We start from the raw sequence: 18,452 nt of genomic DNA, 5'->3' as shown, positions 1-18,452 counted from the left end.
CAGCTCCGTCTCAGCCCCGTGCGCGCCAGGGGAAACCGTGACGGCTGCGGGAACGGTCCCGAAATGCCCTTGGGATTGGCCTTGGACATCACCTGGGGCCTGCACCTCGCCCAACCTGACCCTGCCCTAGCAGGCAATTCATGCCAGCGGCAGCTGCTCAGAGTAGGAGAGGATGCAGCAAACATACCGCCTAAACTTGCTCGTTCAGCTGCGCTTTTCTTGGCTAAGCACACAGCTAGGAAAAGCAGCAATCCATGTGCAGAACGCCATTGAAGCCGTTTCTATGGCAGCTGTGCTAGAGATGCAGCAGTAGGGCTGATGCTGAAACACCTCTCCTAAACCCCCCTAGCCAGCCTCAAAAATGAAGGCGACTTTTGGGGTATCGGCAATGGCAAGCTGGGCTGGGAGTGTTTAACGAAGTTGTTTTTTGGCCCATTTCGCTCTAGCTGCTAGCCAGGTTGTTGTGGAACGGACACAAAGAGCCCTGAGCCCCACTGACTGCTCACAGGGGAGGCCTCAAGGGCACAAAGCCTCAGCTTCAAATTCCGGGTCTTTTGTAAGATTTTTTCCAAGCAGAGGAACATTTAGAGGGAATGAAATAGCTCGTCCTTCAGGCCATGGCTGACTTCACGCTGATGCCGCGAGGTGCAGAGGTAGCACCCTAAGGCCCCTCGTGTCTGAGGTGTGCTGAAGAAAGGGGACCTGCATGGATGCAGCCCTCAGAACAGCAGGGGGCATCTGGGCGACGGTGACGAGTGCGAGGAGCTGCCTGCCCAGGTGGGCCGAAAGACCGCCGGGAAATGCAGGGGAAAGGTCAGCGCAGGAGCGGGATCAATGCTGCTGGAAGGGCTGTCCAAGGGATGAGACAGGGGACTGGAAGTCCCTGCCAGATGCCAGATGGCGTCACTCTGCACAGGCTGCAGCTCGAGGGACAAGGGTGAGCAAACAGCGCTGGCCAGAGTCCAGGCAGCCACACACCACCCACACCAGCACCCCCTTCGGATAAGCCACGGGGCAGTGCTCAGTCCGCGTTACCCAAGAGGACGCCTGCTTGGCGAGCCATCCCCACAAGCTCTTGCTCCCTCCTGTACTCTGCGCGCCGAGACCCCCCACCCCCATCCCGAGAGCCCCTCCCCAAGCAGTCAAACCAGCCCCACCGGCCGCTCTGTGCAAGCGCAGCAGAGCACGGGGCGGAGGCGTGGGACCCAGTGGATCGCTGGCTTGCCATTGGGGTGGGGCCGCGTGCCGGCTGCTACCCGAGAGGGCTGCTCAGGAGGCTTTGCGGGGGGAGCAGGAGGACTTCTTTATATTCCTCCTCCCAAGAACTGATTTCTACTGTGAAATTCAACTTGGATTCCAGGTAGTGCACAATGTTAGGCTTTTTGCCACGGGAATCATCTTTTGGTATCTTCCTTATCAAGGTCTCAGGCTTCAGTCCACAGTTCGGGCTCATGCTCAAACCGAGCGCGATGCCACCAGGAGGCGAGGCTGCCTCAGCAGGCGAGCTCCTCGCAGGGTCACCCGAGGCGGGGCAGTGAAAGGGGAGACACAGTCCCAGGTGCACCCTCCTCTTCGGTTGAGCAGCCACATCAGCAGAAGGGGGTGGATCTTGCTCATGGGGACGAGGGGAGCGGAACTGCCGAGGGGCAGGAAGTGGAGTGGCCAAACGTTGCAGCACTTGGTATGAGAGAACTAAAGTGGGCTGGAATGGGGCATTTCCCGTCAGACAAAGTGTTTTATGCTGGAAATGACAAACCCAGAAGAGATGGAGCAGCTCTACTCCCGAGGAGAAACATGGCACAGACAGGAGGGGCTACAATGCAAAACTCAACAATGCTAATCTCAAACTGAGGAGGCTGTCTTGCCTGCCTGGTCAGTTGCTCAATGTTCTTTAAGAATTTTTTCCAGTAACAGCCTGCCTGAAACTGAACGGGCTCGCCTCCCACAGGAAGAGTGTGCCGGGCTGCGGCCGAGGCCTGAGTCAGCTTAGGCAGAAGCAAGCAGCTTTGCATAGTGCTGGGTCACAAGCGGCGAAAGAAGTGGCGGTGGCAGCACATCACATACCGAGCTGCCCAACAGGACATGGGGAGGATACGCATTTATGAGGCAGCAGCACGGGCACAATGCAGGTGAAAAGTACACACACGCCAGCAACCGCAACCACACACGGTGAAACAGGAAATAAACACGAAGCAGGATGGTTCCACTGGCAACTTTATCAGTGGACGCGTGATGCGGCGGTCCGCCGGCTCCCGGGCACGGGCTTCCCTGGTCTGAGCTGCGTGCGGCCTCCGCAGTGCTCCCGCTCGCTCTCCAGCGCCGGCGGCAGCCGCGTCGCCACTCTCTGCAGCAGCGGGACACACGCCTTCCGCGGCCCCCCGCCCAGCCTCTACGCGCTCTTCCCGGGGCACCCGGCCTTTTGCGGCCTGCTGGCGCTCGGCTGCCGAGGCACGCGCTGGCCGGAGCCTTCTCGGCCGCTGTGATCCGAAAGCGCCTGGTTTGCGGCGGCTGCAGAAATGGTCCTCATTCTCCCTGGAGGAAAACAGAAGCTCAGTTCAGGGTTTTTTATGAGCAAGGCAGCAAGTGCGAGAGTTGCTCAAGTGTTTCCGACGTGTCAACATTCACCTAGGAGACGCGGATTTAATAAGCCTCCCGCACGAGGATGAGCTGCACTCTGACCAGTAAAGGCGCTCAGTTCAACTTGAGCAGACATTTGCCTGCTCCAAGGGTCCTCTGGAGCAATCGGCACTTATTCCGGGCTCTTTTCCTAAGCCCCACCTGCTGAAAGAGCAGTTACCTGGCAGCATTGCCAAGCCGCTGCTTCCAGTGACCAGCGCTTCCTACACCTAGGCAGGAAAGAGAAGCAGCGGGGCCTCTTTCTGCTTCTTCCCAGCCAAAGACCTCTCGATTCAGCACTTGTGCTTCCATTCTTGGAACAACGGGATGGAATTGTGGCTGTGGGCGGCTGCTTGAGAGCAGCGACAACTACAACACGGTCCCAAGCAGAAGGTCTTCTAGAAGCGGAACGGGTGGCACTTTCTGAACTAGTCCTGCTTCCTGTATTACGAAATGTACTATTCCACACTTAGTTAAGGTTCCGTGCTTTAGGTCCATTGAAATGGGTAGGTCAACCTATCAAAGCTTTAATCATAGATTACAACGCATCCTCCAGATGTTTGGTAGGGCAGAGGTTCACGGGCACCTCCTGTTCCTCCTCGTTGGGTCTAATTTCATGAAAAAGGGCTCTAGAAAATATTTTGTATTTTAGGGCAAAAACTAGTCCTAGCAATAATTTGGTTCGAAGCAATGTAACCAATATTATTTTCTCAAATGTCATCCAGGGAGACTGAAAGTGTGCCACCATCCTTTAAATAATCCATTGATTCCTGAAAAGCCAGTCTAAGGCCACTCACGAGCGAGGACAGTCTTGGCCGAGGGCCCCGTACGGCCAGGAGCCCCCCCTCCCCCCGCCCAGTGCCGGCTGCCGCACACTCGCCATCCCCAGTGAGAGGAGGGCAGAACAGGGGCACAGGAGGGCTGGCTCTGGCTTCCTGCTCTGGCGGGACGGGTGGAGCAGGCAGGTCACCATGGGCATGACCCTCTCCTTGCCCCCCACACAACCGGATGCTTGAACATACAGGGCCACTCCTGTCAGCCCGAGTTCTCCAAAGGGGGTGGAGGCATTTCACGTGCCCCGTCATTCCTGGGTTCCAGAGTGGTGGGCCTGGAGTTTGTACTCTCCTGTGTCATTTGCTAAATGCGTTAAGAGCATTCCTAACATTGTGCATTACCTGGAATCCAAGCTGAATTTCACAGTAGAAATCAATTCTTCTTGGGAGGAGGAATATAAAGAAGTCCTCCTGCTCCCCCCCCCCAAAGCCTCCTGAGCAGCCCTCTCGGGCAGCAGCCGGCACACGACCCCACCCCAAAGGCAAGCCAGCGATCCACTGGGTCCCACGCCTCCGCCCCGTGCTCTGCTGCCCTCGCACAGAGCTGCCCAGGTCCTCACCGCGGTGGGCAAACCGAGAGTCGGAGGAAGCTTTTGCTTGCACTCAGGCGGCAAATGCAGGGTTGCCCTCAGACCCCGTGGGGCTGAGGAGCTCAACCAGCCTCCCTCAGTTAAAGGGCGGGGGGGCACGCCCTGTCCCAAGCAGCTGCCCCTGCACAGGTGGCTGCGTCTGCCCCGGCGGTGTTCCGCTCCGGCCGCCCCGTTTCCTTGCACACAGGGAGGGCTGCAGGGAGAGACGGCCGCTGCTGCGAGCTGCCAGCTCTGAGGGCACAAGGTGGGTTGGGAGCGGAGGAAGCCGTCTCTGTTGCAAACGTGCAATGGCACAGTGAAGGAGACAGGCCAGTAGTCTGGCCATTATTTTTGAAGAAAGTACAATCGACTTCCGATCGACGTGCTCCCATGTAATCTTTCCCGGAGAATTTTCCCAAGAACATTCAGTTCAAGTATCACAAAAGATAAAATACTTCAGCCCATCAGCTAGAATTCTGAGTGCCTCAACGCACAGTTACCCTGATACAAAGAGCAGCATTTTCTTGGTTGAAAAGGAGTACAAGGTTATCCATACTCAGCAGAAACATTTCAGAAAAATAACTCAGCCAGACATTCCCAGAAAGCGTGGACTAAGCACAGGCACCCCGCAGACTAAGGGACTGGGTTCGGCCAGCGTCTCAGCAACGTCCGGGCACTCCAGAAGGTGGGGCCTGCACTGCGAGGGACGTGGAGCCGTGCTGTGCTGGACCCCAAAGGAGCAAGGGGGTCCACGTCGAGGGCACAATCAGGCTCAGTCCCCACATGCCACTCCCTTTTTGGGGCAGCCGTCAGAGGAGACACAGTTGAGCGGCGCTAACCACCGCCAGAGCATTCGGAGGTCTGCAGGCTGCACTACGCACAGGTTCCCTCGGAAACCGCAAGGCGTTTCTGCCCCACAGGCCGCAGTCCTGCCAGGCTCTTAATTCAGCTATCCAACCCAAAGTCAGCCACACTCAGGGTATCCTTTTTCATGCGCATGCGCACGCCCCCCCCCCGATGTTAGAACTGGGGTTAACTGCGCTGTGTAGTGCCCCGTGTTTTAAGTCTAAAGTTAAAATGCAAAGCACGTTAACTTAGAGGCAAATCTTGCTGAAATTCACAGTTCTGACTGCCAAGCGAGCATTCTTAGGAGGCAACTGAACTACTTTTAAAAGAGAATTCTTTCTTATCACGGAGGACTGCACTAAAACCCAGTAGACAACTAATACACACGACCTGCAAAAGGAGAGAACAGGCAGCAAGAAAACTGGAAAGAGCCAGGGGGACCTTGAGAGAGAGGCGAACAAGCTGCAGCTGGACTGTAGACCACAGCCTTAGTGACTCTTATTCGTGGCGGTCGAAGGACAGAGGAAAATGAGAGTGGAGCAGGGAGTTTACTGGTCTTGGCAGAGACAAGTGGGGGCTCTAATTCAAAGAGAGACATAGAAACAAATTAGAAACTCCACATGGTGAGAGATACAGAGACAAACTTGTGCATGTGCAGAAAGCTCAGAAAACGTTTACAGTCAGATAACTTGAATGCCGTTACATAAGGTACTATCACGGTTACATTCTTTCTGCCTATACAATTCATACCTGTATACCAAGAAAAGTCCAGACACAAATACTTGAACTAGGATATTGTGCTCGAAGCAGGTTGAGGGCGTCAGGAGAAAGAGGGAGCTGTGCAGAGCGGTTGTTCTGAGCTCCTCAACCTTCTTCTGGTCATTCCACATGCAAAGCACTGAATGATTTTAAATATTGCAAATAAATACATGTTACGTATAAGCTTCTATTACTGAGATGCTAAGCGACGTTTGATCAACCCTCCTTAAAAGAGACACAGGGTGGGAGAGAAAAGCGTGAGTGGAGGGAAATCCTGGCTGCGCCCACTGGGAACTTCAGCTGCAGCTCTCCCGGGCGGCACACTACCTGCCGGAGGGCGGCTCTCTGGGCAGGTGCCGCCTTGCGGACCTCCTCCGGCAACAGTGCAGCTGCAGCCATTGCAGCCATCGCCACCTCCCTGGGGGATCCTCCTTGCCAAGTCCCCCCTCCACGCCTAGTCAGTACAGCCCCAGAGCATTCAGCTAAGCAGAACAGAGCCAATTCCTTCTCTGGCGCAAGTTCTCGCGCTGGAACGCCACGCTATTTTGGGCATCTCCGCAGCGCCTCCTCTGTAGAGCCTCACACACAATGCCTCCTCTTCCCATGCTGCTCCCTGCGCGGCATCCAGGCCAGCCGAGGAACATTGGAGAGCCACACGCTGGGGACTGCATGGGCGGAGCCGGCTGGCGCCAGGGGCGAGACTAGATGGCCCCAGAGGCCCCTCCTGACTCACTCTGCTTCTGGGGCTCTATATACACGCCTTCACACCAGTTCTGCTTCCCAGAGCCTCATTCAGTCTATGCTCCATCCAAAACAGCTCAGAGCACAGCCCTGTGCCGTGTGCCGTGCAAGATGGAACCCTTGGAACCAGGAGGCTCCCGTGGCCCTGAATGCCCTGCCAGGCTGAAGCTGCAGGGAGGACAAACTGGCAGGAGGAGCCGGCACCGCCCAACTCGCTGGCTGCTGGGATCGTGCTGGACGGGCTTCTTGTCCCCTGCCATGGGTGCTCGGGCAGAAGCGGGACGAAGCCAGGACCCCTCGCACTCCAGACTCTTCCGCCTCCCCAGCTCCCTGAACATCACCTCCAATCATCTGGCCTCAGAGGTCGGCCAGGGCTCATAGGACAGAACAGCTGGAAGCAGGCAGGGGCCTCCCAGTCCAGCTCTCTGCTCGACGCCGGGCTCCAGGTCAAAGCATTCCCAGCAGGCGGCTGCCTGGCTGCCTCTGGAATGGCTCCCGGTGGGAGGGCCACCCCTCCCCAGGCCACTGTTCCATCGCCGTACTGCTCTCACAGGCAGGACCTTTCTCCGGACGGCTAGCGGGAGCCCGGCTTCCCGTAATTGGAGTCCAGTGTTGTATCCTGGCCTCGCATTCGAAAAATGCTGTCATATCCCGCCTCAGCCTTCTCTTCTCCGGGTCAAACATGTCCAGCTCGTACAACCTCTTCTCCCAGGGCTTCGTTTCCGATCCCTGGATCACCTGCACCGCCCTCCGCTGAACTTTGCTCAGTCTGTCTGCGTCTTTCTTGAAGGGTGCCCAGAACCGGACACAGGACTTGAGATGGGGCCTACCTAGAGCTGGACAGAGTTAGGGGAACAAGCACCTCACATAATTTAGAAGCTATACTTCTCCTGAGGCAGCCCAAAATAGCACTGGCTCTTTTTGCAGCCACTATACACTGTTGGCTCATATTCAACTAGCGATGGGAAGCGAGAGACGATGTTAGCCCTGCTCCAGTCCTCCAGCACTTCACCCGCCCTCCATGACTGGCCGTTCTTTCCATGCCAGCTGCAGGGTTTGGGGTGGCGGATTTCCAGCTCGTGAGGCCAGGCTGCAGCATCCCCGTGCCCTACAGCCTGCCAGACAAGGATCAGTATCTGTCAGTGTCACCCAGGGGTTAACTCTTCACACAGCTCTAAGCCTCATGATTGAAGCAGCATTGATTCACAGAAAAAAACGAAAATTATATGACCTTATAAAAGAACGATCATGCATTCCTACTTTGCCACTGATGAAGTGTGGAGCCATGTGGGCTGAGACAGCACATACCCCAAAAAGCAAGTGTGGAACTAGTGATCGCCTCTCAAAAAGAAGTGACTCGTTAAAAGAAGAGGCCGGGAAGGCGACTGAGAGGCAGGGCTGCAGTCTCTCCTCCCACGCCCTCTTCCCTTTGGCTTTGTGCGCTGGGTCCGCAGACGGAGAGCCCGAGGGCCAAGCAAGCCTCCCCGCTGCTGCTTGTAAGTCGCTCTGGCTAAGGAGCCGGGCAGGTGCCTCACGTAAAGAACAACTTCAAAAAGAGATTGGGAGCTGGAAAATTGCAGGCTGTTCAGCCTGTTTGGTGGAAAGATATGAAAGAACATATGCAAAAAGGCATCAGGGTGGAGTCCGAGGAGGGAAGCCTTTCTCACCTCCCTAGTCTCTTGGGATGCTTCAAGAGGGTAGGCAGACGAAGGCCCTGGAGTTTCAAGAAGCTTGGAACTAAACCCCTCCTTTCAAAATGGCAAAGTTATCTTATGAGGCCGCACCTGGTTCAAGAGCAAGAAAGGGGACAGGAAAGGGCTGAGAGGGCACAGGAAGGCGGGAGGGAGGCAGTGGGCCCCCGGGGTCGGGGCCGGTTGCGCACAATGCAGGCAGCGATGCTTCCAGAGTGCCTGCACTACTGAGGTGCAGAAGAAGCAGAAGGCGCCACCGGGTGCCGCACATCTGGTGCCACCCCTGCAGGACACAGAGAGATGCACGCCAGGGCTCTGGGGGTCCCTTCTCGCCTCCTAGCCCACCACATCCGTGCTGAGGGGGCTGCCCCAATGGAGACTTGGCCTGGTGTGCAGCAATCATGGAAAAGACTCATTCTACACAGAAGACGACTAGGGAGGGGCCTGAAACCCAGACAGCCACAGCACATATCACAGAGGGTGCAGCAACAGAGGGAGTGCCACAGGCTGCCCTGGCTACCCACCCCAGAGATGACCAAGTTGGAGCATATTCCCAATGGAGGAAGATCTGAAATATACTTTGTCCCGAAAATGAAGATGATCAGGAGGGGAGGAAAGCATTACAGACATTTATAAAAATTGTGGTTGCTGTGGAGAATATTTGGCTAACAGGAGGTACAGAAATGTAATGCGTGAAAACAACTCTCTCAAAATACTGGAGCTCAGGGCCAAGCTCTGAGCTCGGGAGAAACAAAGCTGAAGCGCTTCTTCACACAAGGAGTCATTATCTTGCTGCGCTCTGTGCCGCAAGATGTGGCCGTGGTCCCTTGCGCCAGTCTTTCAAAGGGGATGGACAAGCCCTGGGGGCCAGGCCCACCCTCAGTAAACCAGGGACTTCCAACAGGATGTCGTCTCTGTGACGCCAGCTCAAGAAAGCATCCAGAGCTGGGGCACGACGCTGTGGAAGACCAGCGGCTGGCGGAGGCACGTGAAGCGCAACTGAGGGTGGAGAATCAGCCGAGGACCCTGCCTGCCAGTTTTACTTTGCTGCCGAACCCCCGGCACCACGTGGGTCTCCAGACGCATTGTTAGGGTAAACAAAGCTGAAACCCACAAAGAGTGCTTTTTGGCAGCGGGATTATGGGATGGAGAAGCAGCAGGTGCCGAAAGGGGCAAGCACCTTTTCCACTGCTGCTTCTGGGCTCCCAGCCCGCTGCTCCTCTTTCCAGCAGAAAGGGTCTCTTTGTTATGTCTGCTTGTTCAGTATGCAGGTCAGCCCTCACTTCTCAGATTCCCAGTTCGAGGAGAAAGCGGCTGCAGGCTAGAGGCACTCCTCTTCATTCTCAGAAAGCACAAAATGATGCTACAAAACTGTATCCTGGGCCCCGTTAGACCCTCCCAGTTGCTTTTTTGACTTGGGAAGAATGAGGACTGTGGGATTACAGAGGTGACGAGCGAGCGAATAGCATGAGAAGCAGCCAGAATTGAAGCGAACATGAGCACAGAAGCTGCGGTATCAGATCTCACACAGAAAAGCAAGCAAGCCAACTAGACAGAATTCAGCCATACCTACGCAAGAATTCACTATCTGCTGGGGGGGGGGGCATCCAGCCAAGTGGTCCCATTCCATAGCTTAGACAAGCGAGTGCCAAGAGAAGCAGGAGGCAAATGGACCCACAAACAAGCACTCACGAGGCTGAGGAGCGGCACTAGAAAGGAAACATGGGCCTGCTTCAGAACAGCCAGGAATGCAGGCCGATGGTCAGCACACAAGCACATGGATCACCCCTACGTGGCTCCTCCGTCAGCACGAGCAGCTAAGCCAGGGAAGAAACCATGACTCAAGACTCCCAGACCAGGAACTCGGCCGCTCTCCTCACAAGCCAAAAGCATAAGCCAGGCTTGCAATCCTGGCTCATGATTCTGGCTTGCCCGAAGAGGAATAAACTAGAGATACTGGTTTGGTGCAATGGCAAGCGAACTACAGACATAGCTTCCCTGGGGTGCTCAGCCAGTTCTGCAGGCAGCAGGAGTGACCGAGCAGTGCGCCCCTGGACACCTGCTCCCTCGTGGCGCTCAGCGAATCCGGCTTTGCATGAGGCACAGCGGTGGCCATGGAGTGCAGGGTCTTGTGCCAGAGTTCTGTCCTGCTCCGCCTTTGGCTGATCCCACCTTCCTGCCTTCCGCCATGCGTTCCTCGGGCTGGCCAGCTCTTCCAGAGGCAGGAGTCAGGTACATCTTGGCTCCCCGGCCTCTGCCGCTCAGTGTATCGGGCCCTCTTACTGCCCTTCTTCTGAATCAGAGTGCAAGCCAGAGAGGGCGCCGTTCGTGGACAGTATGCAATGCAAAGCACAAGCAAGGCTCTAATGCTGTGAAGAAGCCTTGGCTAAGAACAAGGGCTGCTAGGACACATTCGGTCAGTCCCCTGCTGCTGCAGGACACCAGCTCACAAAACCCACTCAGGTGACCTTCCCGATTCACCCTGAATGGCTAGTGTGGGAGACCCCCCCCCCCCCGGCAGCTGGTCCCACTGCCGTATTGCTCTGACCGTGAGGAAGCCTTTCCTGTTGTCCAGCCTGAATCTGGGCTGTTGCAGCTTGGACTGACTATTCCGTGTCCTGCACTCTGGTGAGAAGAGACCTTGTCCTTCCTCTTTGTGACTGCCATTCAGATACTTATAGACGGATATCATGTCCCCGCTCAGTTTCCCTTCTCCAGGCTGAACATGCCCAGCTTTCGCACTGTCTCCTCAAAGGGCAGTTTTCCAGGCCCTGGATCAATTTTGCTGCCCTCCTCTGGACCCTTTTTAGATTTTCTGCATCTTTCTTAAATCTTAGTGCGCAGAACTGGATCCAATATTCCAGATGAGGTCTGACGAGTGAAGGGTATAGAGAACAGCTATTTCTCATGATTTCAAATTAGTATTTCTATTAATACACCCCAAAATAGCAGTTGCCCTTTTTGAGGCTGCATAGCATTGTTTGCTCATGTTTGGCCTGTTGCCCAAGTAACTCTGAGGTCTTCTTCTTTTTCGGGTGTGTTGAGCCACGTGTTCCCCACCATGGAGCGATGCACCGGGTTTCTTTTTCCGAGGGAGACTTGGCATCTGTCCCGGCCGAATCACCTTGGTTGCTTCCAGCCCAGAGCTCAAGCTTCCCGGGATCCTCCTGGATCTTCATTCTGTCTTCCAGGGTGTTCACTATTCAGCCCGCTTCTGTACCATCTGCAAATCTGATCATTTTTTGCACTTCCTCATCTGAATCGTTAATCAATATGTTGAGGAACGCTGGGACTGAGACTGAACCCGGAGGCACCCCACTGGTTGCCTCCCTCCGGTCTGGGAAGATGCCATCGATGAACACTCCGATTTAGCAGCCAATTCTGGATCCTCCGAACAGCTTTTCTATCTAGTCCAGTTTTTGCTTATCAGAATGTCGTGGGGCACTATGTCAAAAGCTTTGCGAGAGTGATTAGGTCCAAACTGAAAGCAAGACAAGTGTGTGCAGCTGTGCTGCCTTCACCAAAAACACGCTTTATCACAGACTCGCTACCTGCACAAAGGTTCATTGGTGACGGCTCCCTAGCCCCGCGCAAGCTGCAGGAGCCTGGGGGAGCAGGAGGGCAGTGGGGCCAGAAGGGAAGCAGCTGCACTGGCTAGGGGCCGCGGGGCTGCCGGCCACCCAGTGGGGCAGGGCGAGCTGGCTGGCTGAGCCGGCTGAGGAGAGCTGTGCGCCTGCAAGTCTGGAGCACTGTGGGCTGCACCTGCGCAAGAAAGCGGGGGGGGGGGGGGCGTGCCAAAAGCAGCATGGTGTCACACATGCCTGCAGTTAGAAGGAAGGGACACTTGTCCATGTGTGGACGTATGCAAGCATGATGGAGACCGGAGTTAATTTTATGCGTGTGGAAGGAGGAAGGATAAACTGGGGAGGGGTGAGATCAATCTGTGAGGGGGGAGGCAGGCAAAGCGCGCATCCACCATCCACTGCAAGAGCTTGGTTATTTACCACCATGGGCTTCTCACGTCCCCCAGACCCAGTTGCACTGTATCTTCACAACTGGTTTTGCTGCCCAGATACAGTTTATTGCACAGTTCCCACTTACTACACTGGTCTGTGGCGAAATCCGGGCCCAGTGCTCCAGCGTTTTTCCGGATGAACCACCCTCCCTCGGAGTGGCAGCAGGAGGGACTGCCTCAGGCACCTGCTCTCTGCTACCCTGAGGATACTGGCAGCGCGCACTACCACTTACTCTGTTCCTACAGGCTGTGCCTGCCACCCTGCTTTCCATCCGAAACAGGGCGAGAGCAGACAGTTCACTGCAAAGGTGCTTATTTGAGTGGGGGAAAATCCCTCTGGGGGCCTGGATGGGCTAAGAAGAGACGGAGAGGCAAGCAGGAATAGGAAACGGACAGCCTGGCCCAAAACCGCAGTGGACCAGCCAGGAAAAGGCAGCTGAGGGGAACAACAGAGGCTGCTGGGATATGTGGCAAGAGCAGGGGGCGGGACAGGGAGCGACAGAGCCGGTGACTCTCTTCTGTGTGGCAAACCCACCCCACTCCCGCTCGTCATGACCCGTCCGAGAGAGAGAAGGCGGTAAGCCAGAGCAAGGAAAAAGCCGGCGGGGGTGAGCTGGCTGGTGAGAAGGGGTCGAGGAAAGGGTTGCTTTCTGCGATGCTGAACGCTGTGAGTTCAAAGGCATTTGGCGTGCTGGGGCTCAGGCCTCACCTCTGCGGCTTGTGGGCTGGCTACCTGTTCTTCACGCCTGGCCACACCTCCCCCAGCGGCACGCTGCACTGGTGCCCAGGACACTTACTCAAACTGCTGGCTGCATCCATTCAAGTTGCCTACCCCGGGGGACTCACCCAATTCAGCACAAGGCAGCTTCCTATGTTTGTAGTAACCACAGTGCCTATTAGAAAGGGTGTCACTTACAGATTGAAAATGAGAAGTTTGCCTGCAGTAGATAAAGTGTGTCACCTATTTTTTTAAAGTACATATCTTGATAGCTGTTCTGCAAGGGAACATGAAGCTTGTGTTCTTTTGCTGAAGCTGAAGAATTAATCAGAAGTACGTGTTCTATACATTCTAATTCTAGTCACATAAACAAGAGAAATTTTTTTAAAGGATTGGATGTTTCAAAAGTCTATGGAACCTTATTGATTAATTTGTTTGTTTGGTTTTTTTTTTGGAGCATTCAGTCACTGTTCATTCAGCACAGAATATCCAAAGTCCCACTCTTAGTGTTGGCAGGAAGCCTAAATTTGCACAATTTTTATAGCTTTTGGGCACAGCAGTTGAAGGCAGTAATTAACATCTAGAAATAAATTTGTACTGAAGCTCATGCATGCAAAACCAACCGCCTATATAGAAGCAAACTAAAAAAAAAAACCAGAGGCGAGACACTCCACAGATGCTCGGAGATACTCTGATTCCATTGATCCCCCAGCTTAATTAAACCTTGACCAATGGCAGGTCTTGCTAAACTACTTCTCTAGCACAGTGGTTCTCCAAATGCCATATTTCTAAGGGGCCACAATAAGTTTCTGAAGGGGCCATCCAAACTGAAATGTCATATGTATAATCAATTTGTACTAATCCACATATCTTACTCTCTGTACTAATTTCGGTAGTATATATATTGAAAATTAACTATAGCTTACAATAAACATTTTAACAAAAAGGGCAGTCTGTAAACAATGAAATATTATATTCCTTAGAAGCCAAGCATTAAACTATAACACAGTTTAGGTAATAAACGGTGCAGATGGTAAGGCATGTTTTCCATCTAAAGGCAACTATGAGGAGGGTCACAGAGGTGAATGAGCCTCAGAAGGGGGCCATGAGCAACAAGAGGGGTACCACTGACCTCGCACTGGCTCTGGAGCAGCCTCGGCACCAGCAAGTCTCTGCCCTGCACACATGGAGCGCAGCATCTGGAAGACGGCCAAAGGTGCCACATTCATGCGCAGAAGGTCCAGCAAAATCCTAGCAGAGAACACAGAGCCTGAGAACACAATACGGACCACTTCATGGTCCTGAAACGGGCCTTCGTAGGAACTTTCAGTGCACCGCTTCTTCTCTGCCACACAGCAGTTACAACTGCGTATTTAAAATGCTAATGAAACCTAAGCCTTTATTCTAGATGTGACTAGAGGGCACATTCACCTCCCCTCCGCAAAGGGAGAACGTAAGAGTAGCCCTGGGGGATCCCAGCAAGGCCCATCTAGACCCGCACTCCGCATCCACGGCGGCACACCAGCCGCCCACAGGACGCCTCAAGCGGGGGGGGGGGGCAGGCGCTCCCCGTCCGCGCCTCAGGTGCACGCAGGTGTGCCAGTTGCGGCAGAGAGGGCGGCGCACGGGGCAGGCCCAGCAGCCGCGGATCGCCTCCCCGCTCGTGAGCGGCCCTCTGCACGGCCGCCCAGGGCAGCTCTCCCCTTCCAGGGCAGGGAAGGCGACCGTGTCCCATGTGGAGCCGCGAATGATCCGGCCCTCGAGGCCTGTTTAACGCGGCCCATTCGGAGCCGCGCGCGACCAGAGCACGGCCGGCGCCGAGAGGGGGCGCGATGGGAAGCCAGGGCGACCCAGTCCCGGCTCGGCCAGCCGCTCCCTGGGCCCTCGGGAGCCGCCTGGCAGGGCGCCAGGGGCGAAGCGCGGGGCAGGAGCCCACGGCGGGCCCCGCGCGAGAGGAAGGAGAGCGGGATGCAAACGCGGCGCCCGCAACGGCGCCACCGGGCCCGCATGCTGGCCGCCCGCCGCCGCTCACCGGAACACTTCCGGGTCGAGGCCGCTGCCCGCCGCCTGCGCGAGCTCGAACAGCTCCGCCTCTTCCGCCGTGAGCAGCTTCCGCCGGGCGCGCGCCGCCCCGCCCGCGGCCCCTTTGCCCGGCCCCGCCGCGTCCGGCCCCGCTCCCAGCCCCGGCCCCGACATGGCGCGCCGGTCCGCGGCGCTCAGGTGCCCGCCGCCCTTCCTCCGTCCCGCCGCCGCAAGGCCCGCCGGGAACGCGGCTCGCGGGGCACTCTGGGACGTGTAGTTTTCCGGCGGCCCGCAGACTGCTCCGGGCGGAGCGCCCCCGCTGGACGGCCACGCACATGCACCGGGGCCGCGCGCGGCCGGGGGGCGGGTGTCCGCGCTGCGCGCTCCCGCGGGAAGGGCGCGCTCAGGAGCTGGCCAGAATCGGTCCAGAGAGGCGCCCCTTCCTGGGCTGGAGCCTCGCTCGGCGGTAGCGGCTGAGCGGGCGCAGTGAGCTCCGCGTGAGAGCGGCCCCAAAGGGCAGGCGCACCTCTTCCTGTTTTCCGTGTGCGGTGGTCGTCTGAATGGCTCGCAGCAGCAAGTCCAGGAACCTGCAGCACTCCAGGGGACGAGAGGCGGCGCGTGTTGGAGCGTCGCGGAGCTGGTGGGGCGGAGGGAGCCACTCCCGTGCAGCCCTTGGCGATGCGCGTGAACGCGGCGCCCGCTGCTGGGCCCCCGATGCCCTGCGAGGGAGTCCGCGTGCCCGAGAAGCCGCTCGGGCCCAGTTCGCGCCGGGCTCGCGGCGCCGGGGGCAGCACGGCCGGGGGCTGCGTGTGCCGCCCGCGGGGCAGGGCGGAGCGCCTCCCGGCCCCCGAGCGGACGCCCGGTGCGCCGCTCCCGCACCCCAGCCCTCCGCCGGCCCCTCTCGTTGTGTTCCCCGCGGGGCGGAGCTCGTGCGCGAGGCACCAGCATCGCAAAGCGCCGGGGCCGGGAGGCTCCGCCGAAGCCGTTCGCCCCGGCGAGGGGCAGCGGCGCCCTCCTCTCTCCCCGTTCCCTCTCCCTGCGCACCAGCGCTTTGCAGCATGAAAGCGGCGCCCCGGCCCCTCGATTTCGGAGGAGCTCTCCGGGCAAAGTTTCCCGGTCCGTGGCCACCAGCCGGCCGCAGCCTGGGGCTCGCTAGGAACGGAGGCGCCGCCGCCGCAGCAAGAACGACCGGGCCGAGCCACGAGGGGGCGCCCTTGGATGCGCCGCCCGCCGGAGAAGCCCGCTTTCCCTTTGGACCCGCGATTAATCCCCCTTTCCTCTCGTGGTCATTTATACGCTTTGTGATTTGAACGGTGTCGCAGATTGCCTGCTTGAGCCTTCGGAAATAGACCCCGGAACATATGTTTTTAAACCCACAGAGACAGAACAATGCTTCAGTATGGGAATCTGCAGTATGTGGTCTTTTAAAAAATGGAGTGTGATCCTGCAACCCTCCAGTCAGTGTCTTCAGATCCCGAACCTCAGGCTGGAAACAGAATGCAGCCCCCAGGGCTCTGATCCCCTCCCTGCCGCACAGGAATGATGCGTTCAGGGCGGACTGACTGAAATCGATTGTGCAGATTTAACTCGGTGCTTTAAATCAGCAGGACAAAAAGTTGATGGAAGTCACATTTCCAATTAAATATATTGCACTGTGAGCCACTCAGAAAGGCTCTGGCTATGGGGCAGCATACAAATACGATAGCTCGATCGATCGATCGATCGATCGGGTTCCTGAGCCATGATGCAAAATTGACCACTGCAGCCTTGCTAGCTTACAATGAATTGCACCTTGTGTACGTACACTGCTCCATTCTTACAAGCAACCTTTGCAGTTCTTTCTTTCACTGCATGCTCTGATAAAATGCTTCCCTTTATATCAGTAGAGAGAATGTTTTTGTAATACTTCCACAGGGTCTTTCTTAGGACTGGAATCCATGACAAGGTACAGTGAAAATTCCCAGAATTCAGTGGGACTGACTTGCAGGCTAGGGGGTATGTGGTCGTGCTCTTCGAATGGGAATGCAGGAAGGGGCCCCTGGGCATTTGGCCCCCTCGATTTCCCTCCGGCAGCGACCCTTTCCGCTTGGCTCCGCATGCGCTTGCCTCGCAAGAAGCAAAGCCAAGCAAACAGAAAACAGTGGCGGCAAAGCAGTAGGAGGAAAGCTGGTGCCCATGACCAACAGGTCGGGTCAAGGTTTGAAGTGGCTGAAAGAACCCCCCCTTCCACTGGAACGCCCGTTTCTGTGCGCGCCCTGCCCTGCCCTGCCCTGCCCTGCCCTGCCCTGCCCTCCTGGCCCAGCCCTGGCCGGAAAACAGGCCCCGCAATGGCGACGGTGCGCACGCTGCTCGGCCTCGGCCTCGCAGAGCCCGCCCTGGCCAGAGCGCTGCCGTCCAGCCAGAGATCATCGATCATCAGGCAGACTAGAAATGCAATAAGCACACCAATATTTATTATTTAAATGCATATTTAGGCTAATAGGCTGGACAAAGCTTTTTCAAGAAAGGATGCCTATGTTTAGTTCGTATGTCATTATGCTTTTACCAGACTGTAGGTTTAAGCATGTCTATGTTGAAATTTAAGTATGTTTCTTTTTAAGAGAGAAATTTAGATTGCATTTTATTTTTTGTAGCTTACATTTAAACATCAGATTCACAGTTTTAAAAATGATTGAAAAGTCATTGATTTTTATTGACCTTGTACCAAGGTCTGGGTAGAAGTGGTCCATATCTGGCCATGCTTTCGTTGCAGTGAAACTCCATGTAGTTATAGGTGCGATTGTAGTTGCCCCAATAATAACGATGAGCATGGAGCGGTGGTCTCGGGCTGTGCAGAGGTGGGCAGTGCCGTGGACGCGGGGCACAGGCTCCCTCAGCATCCGCACACGGTACCCTCCGTGCAGCACATGGCCCGTTCGTTCACAAAGAAACCGGTCCTGGTGGGCGTGTGGAGGGCTGGATCCCAAGACTCTCGCTTGCCCTGGCCCTTCTGGCATCCCATCTGCAGGGTATTGCTGGAAATGCGTATTCTCTTAACATCAGCTTCAAGGTATGGCAGTTCTCTGAAACTCGCCTTCACATCAAGGGGAATTTCGCCAGGGAGGAGAAAGTTCCTAAAGGCAGCTGCGGCTTTTTTGTTGACAGCGAACAAGAACGACTTCAGGGATCGTGTATCTGCCTTGATTCAGAAATGAAGCATCTTAAATATCAGCCACCACAATCACCCACAGAGAAAGAGGGAGGGAGGGAGAGAAAGGGAGAACGAAGGGAAATTTCAGATTAGTCAGAAAGAAGTCCCCCACCTCTGTCTGCATATAAAGCGCCGGACGTCCTCCGGGCCGCACCGAGCACCTGTCCCCGGACCTCAGGGGCCGCAGGGGCGCATCGCTCTGCGCGGCGGCGGCAGCAGCGGCGGCGGCCCCTGGTGCACGCGCGCCCGGCACGGCGGCCGATGGAGCAGCGCCCGCGGGGGGGCCCGGGGGGCGCGCGCGCCCGGCCGGTGCCGCTGCTGTTCTGCTCCGCCGCCGCCCAGTGGGTGCTGCTGCTGGCGTGCCTGACCCTCGTCGGCCTGTGCTACCTGCGGGTGAGTCCGCCCGGCGGCGCGGCGCGGCTTCTGCGCTTGGACAGCGCCGGCCCGAGCGC

The 18,452-nt window shown here is 56.6% G+C and overlaps 1 protein-coding gene across 1 annotated transcript; it reads right to left on the bottom strand.

The window, feature by feature from the left end:
- Positions 1-2,198: 2,198 nt before the first annotated feature.
- Positions 2,199-14,984, bottom strand: MZT2B (mitotic spindle organizing protein 2B). The gene is made up of 4 exons (XM_044439388.1): positions 14,821-14,984; positions 13,921-14,039; positions 5,255-5,443; positions 2,199-2,532 (listed from the first exon to the last, which is right to left on the bottom strand). Exons 1-4 carry the CDS (start codon positions 14,982-14,984, stop codon positions 2,390-2,392), a joined length of 615 nt encoding a protein of 204 aa, XP_044295323.1. The 3' UTR covers positions 2,199-2,389.
- Positions 14,985-18,452: the final 3,468 nt, after the last annotated feature.

The sequence above is a fragment of the Varanus komodoensis genome, unplaced genomic scaffold (assembly GCF_004798865.1).
Source record: "Varanus komodoensis strain SLA01 unplaced genomic scaffold, ASM479886v1 scaffold34_3, whole genome shotgun sequence".
In the NCBI taxonomy this organism is placed as follows: Eukaryota; Metazoa; Chordata; class Lepidosauria; order Squamata; family Varanidae; genus Varanus; species Varanus komodoensis.
The sequence above is the reverse complement of the archived record's forward strand: the minus strand, read 5'-3'. Positions and strand labels throughout refer to the sequence as shown.

Bases quoted from the DNA above. Each gene is read 5' to 3' on its own strand.
- MZT2B (XM_044439388.1), bottom strand. From the start codon at position 14,984: ATGTCGGGGCCGGGGCTGGGAGCGGGGCCGGACGCGGCGGGGCCGGGC. The intron at 5,444-13,920 runs GTCAGTGGTACC...TCTTTGAATTAG, and splicing joins TGCTCCAGAGCCAGTGCGAG to AGCCCCCACTTGTCTCTGCC. The intron at 2,533-5,254 runs GTCGTGTGTATT...GTTTTCCTCCAG, and splicing joins CCTGTTCTCTCCTTTTGCAG to GGAGAATGAGGACCATTTCT.